This window comes from Geotrypetes seraphini, chromosome 1, assembly GCF_902459505.1.
Source record: "Geotrypetes seraphini chromosome 1, aGeoSer1.1, whole genome shotgun sequence".
In the NCBI taxonomy this organism is placed as follows: Eukaryota; Metazoa; Chordata; class Amphibia; order Gymnophiona; family Dermophiidae; genus Geotrypetes; species Geotrypetes seraphini.
The window spans coordinates 285,815,270-285,829,147 of record NC_047084.1 but is presented as its reverse complement, the minus strand read 5'-3'; the positions used below and the strand labels follow the sequence as shown (position 1 = coordinate 285,829,147).

The window sequence follows — 13,878 nt, the reverse complement described above, 5'->3', positions numbered from 1 at the left end:
AAATTCTTTATTCATTTTTCATCTTCCATCAAGTACACAATATTACATCAATTGAATCAAACATATCACTTGAAATTCTTTCTATTGTCATCTTAAATACATAAATTATTTTCCTCCCCCACCCACCTTTTTCACAAATATTGCAATAAAAAAAAAAATAACATACATGTGCTATATTCATAGATATTGATTCAACCTATATTATAATTATATACCACCCCCTCCCATTATTATAAGAACATAAGCAATGCCTCTTCTGGGTCAGACCTGAGGTCCATCGTGCCCAGCAGTCCGCTCTCGCGGCGGCCCAACAAGTCCTGGACCTGTGTAGTAATCCTCTATCTATACCCCTCTATCCCCTTCTCCAGCAAGAAATTGTCCAATCCTTTCTTAAACCCCGTTACCGTACTCTGCCCTATTACGTCCTCTGGAAGCGCATTCCAGGTGTCCACCACACGTAGGGTAAAGAATAACTTCCTAGCATTCATTTTGAATCTATCCCCTTTCAACTTTTCCGAATGCCCTCTTGTTTTTTTATTTTTTGAAAGTTTGAAGAATCTGTCTCTCTCCACTTTCTCTATGCCCTTCATGATCTTGTAAGTTTCTATCATATCCCCTCTTAAGTCTCCTCTTCTCCAGAGAAAAGAGACCCAATTTCTCCAATCTCTCAGAGTATGAAAGGTTTTCCATACCTTTTATCAGATGTGTCGCTCTCCTCTGAACTCTTTCGAGTAATGCCATATCCTTCTTAAGGTACGGCGACCAAAATTGGACGCAGTACTCCAGATGCAGACGCACCATCGCCCGATACAACGGCAGGATAACTTCTTTTGTTCTGGTCGTATTACCCTTCTTGATTATACCAAGCATTCTATTCGCTCTCTTAGCGGCCGCTGCGCACTGTGCCATCGGCTTCATTGTCATGTCCACCATTATCCCCAAGTCCCTTTCCTGTGTACTCTCATTCAATAATATCCCTCCCATCGTATAATTGTACTCAAGTTTCTGCTTCACATATGTAATACTTTACATTTCTAAACGTTGAACTTCATCTGCCACCTCGTCGCCCATTCCCCTAGCTTGTTCAAGTCCCTTTGCAATTTTTCACAGTCCTCTATAGTCCGAACATCATTAAATAGTTTGGTGTCGTCTGCAAATTTTATTATCTCACACTTTGTCCCTGTTTCTAGATCATTTATGAATATATTAAATAATAGCGGCCCGAGCACCGAGCCCTGCGGGACACCACTCGTGACCCTCCTCCAGTCCAAGTAGTGGCCCTTCACTCCTACCCTCTGCTTCCTACCCTCCAACCAGTTTCTGATCCATCTATGTACGTCTCCTTCCACCCCATGGTTCTTCAGTTTCCGGAGTAGACGTTCATGGGGCACCATGTCAAAGGCTTTTTGGAAATCTAGATATATGATGTCTATGAGGTCTCCTCTGTCCATTTATTTGTTAATTCCCTCGAAGAAGTGCAATAAGTTCGTTAGGCACGATCTCCCCTTGCAGAAACCATGTTGGCTGGTTATTAGAAGTTCGTTCCTTTCAAAATGTTCATCAATGTTTTCTTTTATCAGTGCTTCCGCCATTTTTCCCGGAACCGAGGTCAGACTCGCGTGTCTGTAGTTTCCCGGGTCAACTCTTGATCCCTTTTTAAAGATGGGCGTAACGTTGGCTATCTTCCAATCCTCTGGGATCACGCCTGTTTTCAGGGATAGGTTGCAAATTTGCTGTAGTAGTTCCGCTATCTCCTCCTTTAATTCCTTCAGAACCCTTGGATGTATTCCATCCAGACCCTGGGATTTGTCAGTTTTTAGTTTTTCTATCTGTCTGCGCACGTCTTCAAGGCTCACTTCTATGGATGTTAATTTTACTGCTTGACTTCCATGAAAGAATTGCTCAGGTGTCCTCATTTGTAAATACAGATGAAAAGAACATGTTAAGCCTTTCTGCCAATTCTTTCTCCTCCTTCACCACTCCCTTCCTGTCTCCATCGTCCGGTGGTCCTACCTCCTCCCTAGCCGGTTCCTTCCCTTTAACATATTTAAAGAATGGTTTGAAGTTTTGTGCTTCCCTGGCTAGCCTCTCTTCATACTCTCTTTTGGCTTTTCGAACCACACGGTGACATTCGTTTTGATTCTTCCTGTGCTCTTTCCAGTTCCCTCAGTTTTGTCCTTTTTCCACTTCAAAGTAAAAAGGCATCTACTCATTACAAAGTTGTCAATGGCCCCCAAATCTTTTTAAAATTATAATTATTATAATTCCCTTTTTGTATGGCAATTGTTCTTTCCATTTTGTATATATGGTACAACGAATTCCACCAGAAGGTGTAATTAAGTCTTGTGTAATTTTTCCAATTTCTGGTGATATGTTGAATCGCGACTCCTGTCGTTATTAATAAAAGTTTATTATTATTTGATGAAATTTGACTTTTTATTCTCATTGACGTCCCAAATAGGATTGTATCATATGATAGGGCTACATGTTGCTTTTTAAGATTTTCAAAAGGCATTTGACAAAGTACCTCTTGAAAAACTTATAAGGAAATTAAAAAGGCATGGGATAAGAGGTAATGTTCTATTATGGATTAAGAACTGGTTGAAAGACTGAAAACAGAGAGTGGATTTAAATGGTCAATATTCTCAATGGAGAAGGGTAAATAGTGGGGTTCCAAAAATACGTCTCTATTATATTTTGTAAATATGCTCTTTATCAGGGAGAAAACAGTGGCAAAATATCTTTTTGCCCACCCTGTCTTCAATGTGTGTATTACTGTGTATATTATTTCAAAAAGAGGAAGGAGCCTCAGATCCCCGCGTGTTGTGTAGTATGTTAACTGAACAACCGCACTGGAAAGGGATAACTCCTCACTGGCTCCTCTCCCCTCCTGCCTAATATCAACGTTCAATGCTAGTTCACTCTCTAGTATGTTGATGTATGTCTTTCGTTTTCAAAAGCGTCTACAGTCTATGACAAGAGGAAAATGCAAATAACTTAGCTTAGGCAGGGTATTGAACTGCAGGCAGTATGTAAATCCTTTCGCTGTCTTTGCCAGTCCAACTATTGCTGCATTTTTCTCTTGTCATAGACCAGTGGTCTCAAATCCGCGGCCCTCCAGGTACTATTTTGCGGCCCGTGGTCTGGACACGATGATTACCTGCTCCCTTTCTGCAGTCGATTGTTCCGGTTAAAGCTGCGGCCGACGGTGGCTCCTCGCGCCATCCACACCAGCATTTCTCTTCTCCCTTCCCTTGTGGAGCAGTAGCATGTCTGGCCGGCTTCCTTGCTGCAGTCGATTGTTCCGTTCAAAGCCACAGGTGGCGGCTCCTCGCGCTATCCCCACCTGCGTTGGAAGCCTCTCTGACATCACGACATCAGAGAGAAGGCTTCTGACGCCACCCGTGGCTTTGGATGGAACGATCGACTGAGCAAGGGAGCCGGCCAGACATGCTGCTGCTCCACAAGGAAGGAAGGGGAGGGGAAAGAGAAATGCTTCTGCTGCATAGGAAAGGGGGAAGGGAAATGCTGCTGCTGCACAGGGAAAGGGAGAGAGAGGGAAGGGGGAAGAGAAATGCTTCTGCACAGGAAAGGGGGAAGGGAAATGCTACTGCTGTTGCTGCTGCACCCAATTGGGGAAAGAGAGGGATGAAGAAGGAAGTCAAGGGAGAGGAGAGGAACAAGAGATGCTAAGTCCATGGGAGGGAGGGGTGGGAAAGGAAAGGCAATACCAGACCATGGAGGAGGAGGAGAGATGCCAGGGCATTGGGGGGGAGGGAAGGAGACAGATTCCAGACCAGGGGAAAGGAAGGAAGGAGGGAGAGAAAGAAAGGAAAGAGATATCAGACAATGGAAATAGGGATGAAAGAAGAGAGAGATCGGAAGGGAAGGTAAGACATGGAAACGTAGATTTTGAAAAGAAAGCAGAAAAATTGAATATTAAGTTAATGCCAAAGATGGATGCAAGGCAGAAAGTGAAGACGGAGAGAAAAACAGTCAAAGGACAAGAAGGCTCTGGAAACATAGTTAAAAGCATAGAAAAATAAAGTCACCAACCAACAAAGGTAGGGAAAATTATTTTATTTTCAATATAGTGATTGAAATGTGTCAGTTTTGAGAAAGGAAAGATATTAAACTTTAAATGTGAGGGCTACAGAAAAAATAGTCAATGTCTTATTAAAGAAATGACAATTTTGCATGAGGTAGAACTCTTTATAGTTTATAAATCTTTCCTTTAACATGCAAAATTGTCATTTCTTTAATAAGACATTAACTATTTTTTCTGCGGCCATCCAAGTACCTACAAATCCAAAATATGGCCCCACAAAGGGTTTGAATTTGAGACCACTGTCATAGACTGTAGACGTTTTTGAAAATGAAAGACATACATCAACATATATCTGCTGCAGAAGAACCCTGGGAAATAGAAAGCCGCAAAGCAGCCTATCTAGATTGCTGCCGATGCTGCAGGTTGGTATAAGGTATTTATTTCCGTCTTACAGCTCAGATGGGAGGGAGAGATGGGTTGGAGGGGAGCGCTGCTGCCGCCGGTGACTAAGGCTTATTTTTTGGGTAGGTCTTATTTTCGGGGGAACACAGTATAATACAGTTTCCTTCACAAATTTCTAGAGCTTAGCTTCTCTCAGCACACAAAACTTCTGTTTCATTTCAATATGCAGAGCAGTATTTCAAAACACTTTCAGGCAATGTTCATTTCAAAAATGCTCTCCTCATTATCACTGTCTGCAAACCAGACCCCATCTTCCTGCACTTCCATTACTTCTGCAGGTTCAGAACCCTGGGACCACTGCTCCCGCTGCATTTTCTCATTTGCTGAGCACACCTGTGGTTCTAATAAAGCTGGGTTCTGCTGTTTATCTGTAGCTGAGTTTTCCACTCTGCTTCCTCTGGGTTTGGCCACTGGTCGTTTCTGTAGCTCTCCTCTAGTAGGAAAGGAACCACCACTTTCTCTTTCCGGAGCTACCTGATTGTTATCGGCCCCAGCTGCGCCCCTCTCACTGATTGGCTGGAGGTTCTTCATAGCTCTGCTTAGGTCTGAAACAGTTCTCTGCCTAGCTCAGTGTTCATCAAACTTTATCAAGCTGTGGCACACTAAACGTAGTGGCCGTGGCTCGAGACACCTGGAAGTGCGTGGATATCGCCATGATGACATCAAGCGCATGTGTGACATTATCATGTCCATGTCTGAATGTGTGGGTGCCAGAAGGGAAGAGGGCCAGAAAGAAGGATAGGTACTGGTGCCTACTGATTGCCTACAGGACGTGCCTCTCACCTTGAGAGGCAAGTCCTGTAGGCAGTCAGTTGGTGCCAGCTCCTCTCCTCCTCCTCCCCAATATACTGTGGCACACCTGAAATCTCAGGAGGCACATTAGTTTTCGATACACTGGTCTAGCTAAAGGTATCACAGTTTGAACTTTAGGAATTAACCCTTTCTGTACTGTTTCCCTAGGGAGTTTTAACTGACTAGTGACAGGTTTGCTTTTAGACCTGGGAAGAGACAAACGGGTACCTACCGGTTTAACCTTAGGCTGTACAGTGACTTTGGGCATTCTTTCCCTCCTTTGCACAGCTTTAGATGTGATTTTCTACTGTGGCTGTACAGAAATGTGTGTTAAACTCCCAGTAGGTCCCTCTGTTACTGTGTTCTCTGTTAACTTTCCATCACTCATGGAGTCTTCCTTCCACAATTTACAGGGAAACTTCAGTTGAAACCTTATTCCCAAGGTCAAAAACTTTGATCTCATAGATAAAATCTTTTGTTTCCTCTCTTGAGTCCTATGTGAAAGATCAGGAAATATCTGCATTCAATTGCCCAGGAATGTGACATTAGTTTATCTATAATAGAGCCACAGCATTGCTTGTTTATAAATCAAAAGAAACCAAACGTGTAGCTCTGATGGATATCTCTTCCTGAGAACTTTCTAGAATGGCTGTTCAAACTATGCAAGGAAAGCTCTGCTGATGCTGTAGAATCTCCAGACCATCCCTTATCTAGGAGTTATTAACTTTGCAAAGGTGGCAAACTATTCATAGAGAATAATTGAAAACCTCCTTTTGAAACTTATAAAAAGTTTCTTGAGGTGGGCAAAATTACTGATGGAAAGTTTTAAAAAGTCTCAAATTCAGTGCTTTAGCCCAGTTTTCTAAGTTTTCACTTTTATGAACAAACATCAAATTGTCCTGCAGTACCTGACTCTCCATCTCTTTAACTCAGGTAAAAGAAGCTTCTAAAGCAATAATTTTGAGAGGTTACATGAAAATTCAAATGTTTGCAGTTATTGGAGGTGCCCAAGGTGGCAGAAATAAAAGAAGCACAAATCATCTGGAGTGCAATTTAATAGACTCTAAAGTTATCTCAAGTGGTCTTACCAGTGGCTGAATTGCAATAATTTTCCAATGAGGACTCTTCAATTAAGGGCCCAAATTTTCTCCAGAAATACTTCTTGTTCTGGTGCCATTGAAGACACTGCTGTAACTAGAGCTCTCATTTTACTAAATACATTTCTAGATCTCGGGAATTGAAATGTACTTTCTTAAGTCATGAGAGTAGATAGCTTATGAAAATTTATCTTCCTATTTTTTCTTCAATAATGTGTTAAAGATAAGGAGATAAACGTTAACCCCCCAATTCTGTAAAGTGTGCCTAGCCAATGTAGGAACCTAACTTATGGGTTCTTTTACTAAGGTGCGCTAGCAGATTTAGCACACGCTAAATGCTAATACGCCCATTATATTCTATGGAAGTGTTAGCACTTAGCGCACACTAAATCGGCTAGCGCGCCTTAGTAAAAGAGGGGGTTAATAGGCTGAATTGGCACTTAACACCTCATAATTGCCATTAATCGGACTTAATTGAAAGTTAAGCACCTAACTTGAAAAATGCGATTCTGTAAAAAGTAGGTGCCTAATCCAAAGCACCTACCTAAAAAATGGGCGTAGTTAGAGACCATGAGAATGTTGTCAAGTTTGGTGCCTGTTTTTGAATTAGGCACTGTTGTGTACCTAACTTAGGGGTCCTTTTACTAAGGCACACTAGACGTTTTAGCGCGCGCTGATATTTAGCGCACGCCAAAACGGCTAACACACCTTAGTAAAAGAACCCCTTAGAATCACGCTTAGTGCCACACTAGTTGGTACTGATTTTTTAGACAATTATATAGAATCGGAGAATTTAATTTTATTGTGAAAGAGTACTCCCTTCTGTAGTGATAGTTGATACCTTAGTTTCCAAGCTTATTAGTTCTTTGAAATACCGTATATCAAAAATTTATCTAGATGTATACAAGCATAAAAAAATTTAAGCAAAAAAGAAGAAAATAATATCCACATGTGGCAATTAAAATTTGCAAAGGGGAGGGGAATGCAAGATCATAAAGGACTAACATGACAGGAAGGGAGGAACAAGAGGTGATAAAAAAAAATACATCGAGAAAAAAAAAAATTAAAATTTGGAGGGGGAAGGACAAAACAATCTGGAGTGTTTCGCTTTGAAAAAAACTTTTCGGGTGGAGAGCCTGAATGGAGTCTTTTCCAAAGGATGAAATAGAGGTTCTAATATTAAGTACTATATTCGTCCTTGAATAGGTAAGTTTTGATTTTTGACCTAAATAAATTTAAGGAGGTCTCTTGTTTAATGTGGAGGGGAAGAGCATTCCAGAGCGAGGGTGCCATGACGGAAAATATAGACATTCTGGTGGTATCGTAAAATATTTCTCGAGTGGCAGGGACTACTAGTAGGCCTTGATAATTTGAGCATAGAGTATGGGTTGCAGTGAAGGGGGTTAAATGTTAGTCTATAAAGGATAGAATATTGGATTGTTTGGTTTTGTAAGTGAGGAGTAGAATTTTAAATGTAATGTGGTTGGGGATTGGAAGCCAGTGTGCAAACGAACCTTAGTCTTCTACTGGAGCTGACTAAAGGCCATAGACAGTTTTCCCAGCTTTTTGTTTCCTTTGACCCAAATTGGTTGTGCATTTGTTGATGGCTACTCCCATTCTCCAATTGGCTAACTCCTTTACTTATACTCAGGCTGGGCTGACTCTTGGGGGCGGTGTCAAGGCTCATAATATCAGATATAAGAGAACACAAAAACCTTAGCTATTTATGGTTTAGTCCCACTTTAAGACCTCAGCGGTGTAGCCTGCATGTTGATTTCAAGCGCAGTTTTACCAAGGTCTTCATCGGTCTGTTTTTTATACTTTTATCTATAACTCTATATTTGTTTATTTTTATTTTAAATTTTTAATACTCATCTCTTTCATGAAGCATAGCAGGGGTTCTTCGTTCCAGCATAGGCTATGTTTCGCCCAAAGGGCTTTATCAAGGTATTTCCCCTGACAATATAAAAGAGATATATCAGTAAATATAACTCAGCCGTATTTATTTTTCAAACAGTTTCATCCCTCAGGAGCATAACTTAAAGTCTCAAGAGGTAACGTTACTAAACTAAGATCGATATATTTAAATAAGCACATTTAAACCTATAGTGCTATTTCAAATACCTTAATTATGCCGGTTCCATGTGTGCTGTATTGTCAGATTTCCTCAGCAAACATGGCCGCGGCGTTTTTTAAGAAGAATTTAAACTTAATGATCTCATTGCACGCATCCAATCAGATTTCAAAGCAGACATGAAGCTATTTAAACTAATGACATCCATTCTACTTCCATGTTAAGACCCCGTGGTTCAACAGTATTTAGTGAAAAGATCCATTTCTGTTCTTTAAAATTGAAACGTTCTACATGATTTCCACCCTCCCACCCTACTTCAATGTAGTCTATAATTCTCCATTTCATGTCTGTAATTTTATGCCTCAACGCTTGCCAATTTTGGACAAGGGGTGCATCCAGACTCCCGGTATTGATTTTAGATTTGTGTTCAGTAAGCCTAACATTGATTTTCCTGCTTGTTCTACCCACATATACCAAATCACACAGGCATTGGATAGTGATGTCGGTAGCCCACTTGAGGTCAGTCTCTATTGAGGAGATTTGCAAAGTTGCAACGTAGGCTTCTGTCCACACATGCACATCTTCCTGCTGCCCAGAACAGATTTCCAATGTGAAAACCAGTTTGACCAGACAATCCTGCATCTCAGAATTCAACAATTTGAATCCCTATTGTCCTTACCTTATTTTTAGTGAGCCTGGTAGCTATGGACTCCCAGCTGTGAGAATTATCGGCTTATTTGTCTTTTGAGAAAGTGAATCTACTTAACCTGTAGCAGGTTAACCTGTAGTAGGACCTTTTTATTTTTTATTTTTTTTTGTAACTTCCTGGAATTGTCCAGTTAAATTTCTCTGTGAGCCACCTAGAACTGCAAGGTATAAGCGGAATAGAAGTCACTAATGTAATGTAATGTTCTCTGAGGACAGCAGGCCAAATTTTTCTCACAGATCCTCCCACCTTTCCTTGGAGTCCTCCACGTTGTAAGGTAAAAACCATGTAAGTTTTTCTGAGTTCCGAGAGATTCTATATTGATGCTATTTGATGATATCATCCACTTGTGTGTCTAATTTATCCTACTGTCTTCTGGAGAGACCTAGTACAGTATAGGCAAACGAATATTAGACTTTATACTCTGTGGAGCAGGAACTTTCTCTAATTTTATAATTGTAAAGTGCTACATAAGTCAAGTAGTGCTATAGAAGTGACAAGTAGTAGTGTGCAAACTTCAGTATAATCACATAATCTTTTTTATGTTGACAACTAGGTGGCACAATGTGTTTCTCCAAAAGGACCTTTGGCATGTTCACGGACATTCTTTTTTGGTACTACCCATGTTCCTTACTTAGGTAGGTGTCTCAGTTAAGTAATTTTGAATATTTATTTTTTTTTTTTTAATATTTGTATACATGGTCTAAATTTAAAAATCTATAGAAAATAATGACACTTTTGTATTTTCGGGTTCTTTCTAGCACTTTTAGCTAGTGACCTGTGCAGCATGCCTCCTTTAACCCAATACTTTTAAAACATTTTTATTTCAAGGCACACTATCAAGCTCACCTGATCCTCCAAATTTCTCTGAGTTGTCAAATATGTTGGTTCTTGGCCAGTGGCAACATTTATACATAGACAAACAACCCCCTACCTCTATCCCCCAGTGCATACAGTATAGCTAATCATCTCTCTGTTCTCCATTACCCAATGTACACTACACCTCTTTCTGCCACCCGTCTTGGATTTCATCTCTTTACACCCCTAATTCACATGACCCGACCATTCTTCTTTTTGTGTACCTACTCCACCATATACACTTCCACTCCTATGAAAGACGTAAGAAGACTTGAGGCGGTCCAGAGGAGGGCGACAAAAATGATAGGAGGCTTGCGCCAGAAGACGTATGAGGAGAGACTGGAAGCCCTGAATATGTATACCCTAGAGGAAAGGAGAGACAGGGGAGATATGATTCAGACGTTCAAATACTTAAAGGGTATTAACGTAGAACAAAATCTTTTCCAGAGAAAGGAAAATGGTAAAACCAGAGGACATAATTTGAGGTTGAGGGGTGGTAGATTCAGGGGCAATGTTAGGAAATTCTACTTTACGGAGAGGGTGGTGGATGCCTGGAATGCGCTCCCGAGAGAGGTGGTGGAGAGTAAAACTGTGACTGAGTTCAAAGAAGCGTGGGATGAACACAGAAGATTTAGAATCAGAAAATAATATTAAAGATTGAACTAGGCCAGTTACTGGGCAGACTTGTACGTTCTGTGTCTGTGCATGGCCGTTTGGAGGAGGATGGGCAGGGGAGGACTTCAATGGCTGGGAGGGTGTAGATGGGCTGGAGTAAGTCTTAACAGAGATTTCGGCAGTTGGAACCCAAGCACAGTACCGGGTAAAGCTTTGGATTCTCGCCCAGAAATAGCTAAGAAAAAAAAAAAAAAATTTAAATTGAATCAGGTTGGGCAGACTGGATGGACCATTCGGGTCTTTATCTGCCGTCATCTACTATGTTACTATGTTACTATGACCAGCATGTCTCTCTTTGTTCCCCCATAAACATATAGTCAACCTGTCTCTCTCTTCTCCTCCTCAATGCCAACTTGTCATCCCTCTGTCTTTTTTCCAAATGCATACTGCCACCTTTCTCTGCCCCAAACATAAAACTATTGCCAACATGTCCCTCTTTCACTCACACACATACAGCCCTCTCTCTGCCTTCCAATGCACACAGCCAGCCATCTTTGCCCCCATCTCACCCAATGCACACTAGCACCTCTTTCTGACCCCTCCCCCTCAAAATCAATCTGTCCCTCATTGTCCCCCCCCCATGTACACTCATCTCTTTCTGCCAACCACCTATAGCCATGTCCTTCTGTCTCAACCCTCTCCCACAGATACAACTAGAATGTCTCTTTATGTTTCCCTTCCCCCTACCACATACAGAGCTAGCATGTTCCTCAGGACCAGCATATCCTTTTTTCTCTTTTCTTTCTCCTGCTAACACTTTTTCCTTTCCCAGCACACCACACTACAGAGGCAGCATTCATTTTTCCTCTCAACACTCTACATAAAATTAATATATAAAGTTATTTCTGATTTTTTAAGATGTATTGTTTTTAAATATTTTGTATGTCGACTGTAAACTACCTAGATTTGTATGCTGTATATAAATATTTAAAATAAATCTTGCTAACACACAAATTTTCTCAGTACCAGACATATTGTGAAGTTTATGTAACACATGCCTACACTAATTTCCAGAATGAGGATCCTATCTATGAAAAGGCAGTAGTCTAATTATTACTGGGGACCCTACAACACAATACATCTATTGGGAAAACCGAACAAGCCAAATTATTACAGACAGCTATATAGAAAATTCATGCTAATACAATACCTGTCCTTGGTCATATACACAGAGTACACATACAAAATTCAGAATAAGTGATCACAAAGTAGAACTAGAAATACTTAGATAAACTGAAACTCCAAGAAGCTAGACCTTGCATGTAGTATGAGCATAACACAAGAGAAATAGGAAAAGTCACATTTCTCTCTGTACTGCGCAAAATATAAAGATAGTAGTTACCAGCGATTGTGTTGATTTTGGGGGTGGGGGGAGGGTGCAACCAGGGCAATTGCTGGTGACTCCCTGGCTAGAAGGGGCTCCAAGCCTGCCTAAACCTGAAGAAATCTTAGCTTGGTAGTGAGTCTCCAAATTAATGTCATGGAGAAGGAAGAGGAAAAGTAATGGACCTGGGATGTGGAGGAAGAATCAGAAAGGGTGCTAGACCTGTGAGAGGAAAGGGGAATGGGGTAAAGAAACAGAAAAGGTGCTGGATCTGTGAAAGGGTGGGGAGAGAAGAGCTACTGGATTTGCAAGAGGAAGGAGGGAGAGCAGGAGAAACATTGCACCCATGAGGGGTGGAAGAGACGAGAAGCGTGACACACTGCTGCAGACTTGACTAAAAATAATTGAAAAAATGAAAGAACAGCAAGGCTTGGGATTCACTGCATCCCTTGGAGGTCCTCATTGAATACTATTGGGGAGAGCAAAATTTTCTGTGGTATATCGGAAAACTTTCAAAGGCATATTAGTTGAGAAGGACTGTTTTAACCTGTCACAGCCAGTTAGGTTTTCAGAATATCTATGGTTAACTCTTTATTTGGCATTGTTGCTCAGAAGCAACATGTATTTCTATGGCTCTTATGGAAGACCTGCATCTCCAAATGCTCGTTAACTTGGCACTGTTGCTCTCGTTCAACATCAAGTTATGTAAAGCAACTGTTTTCACCATCTGCCAATTAAAGGGTTAACATAACACAACATCGTACTTATAAACCACATAACCATAAGTTCAATGCAGTGAACAAAAGATTAAAAATAACATAACGTAAGGATGATTTAAATTAGTTTGCTAAATATTTTGAAAAAAGATGAGTTTTCAATTGAGTTCTAAAGTGCTTGTAGGAACAAGCACTACGCAACAGAGGCCTAAATTCCCTGTCATAGAAAGCAGCCTGAAATGCTAGTGTATGTTCCAAGGATTTCTTGCTCTTACAACCTTGAGCAGACGGAAAATTAAACAATGCATGTGATTCTCTCCTATGTTTATGGAATGTTATGAGAAATCTATCGGTCATATAGCTTGGAGCAATACCATATGCAACTTTGTAACAAAGACAACCCAGCTTAAACAAAGCACGTGCCTCCACTGGAGGCCAATGCAATTCACAGTAGAAAGGAGTCACATGATCATATTTCTTTAGACCATAAATTAATTTGACCCCCGTATTTTGAATCAGTCTAAGCCTAGCCATCTCTTTCTTGGAACATGTCAAATAGACTGTATGCAAATTTCTTATGCATATTGTTTATTGAGGCTTGACTATACCTCCTTTTCCATGAATGTGTTAATGCAGTTTACATTAATAAAATTAAATTAATATAAAAGAAAGGAACACCATTAGAAAGACAGGAAGCATAGAAACATGATTGCAGATAAAGGCCAAAAGGCTCATTCAGTCCGCCCATCTGCAGCATCCATTATCTCCTCTCCCTAAGAGATTCCACATTCATTCCAGACATGGCAGGTCTTGTTTGCTCCTCTTTGATTTACCGCCAGAAAACATTGTTTCCAGGTTAATTTGCTTAGATGTAGCCATAGTGGTGAAGGATTTTCACATTGACTGAAAAAGTTTTAACTTTTAAATTAAAAAAACAATGAAATATTGCCTGGAGGAACGGAGCTGCTCAATTACCTGTCCTTCCACCAGTGCTCTGAAGCCATGGCCCCCCACCAAAAAATATTCTTACTTTTTTTGTGTGTAGTGTAAGAATGTCTGCTATAATTTGTACTTATTTAGCCAGGGATATTTATATATACAGTACATTAATCTTAAAATTGCTGAC

General features: G+C 40.6%; 1 protein-coding gene across 2 annotated transcripts in view; it reads left to right on the top strand.

Moving 5' to 3' along the window:
• C1H20orf194 (chromosome 1 C20orf194 homolog) overlaps positions 1-13,878 on the top strand; it is a 308,395-nt gene that overhangs the window by 106,526 nt on the left and 187,991 nt on the right. For both annotated transcript variants that reach the window (XM_033953173.1, XM_033953162.1), the window contains exon 11: positions 9,736-9,817. In XM_033953173.1, coding sequence (XP_033809064.1) covers positions 9,736-9,817 — 82 coding nt within the window. The remainder of the gene's footprint in view (positions 1-9,735; positions 9,818-13,878) is intronic.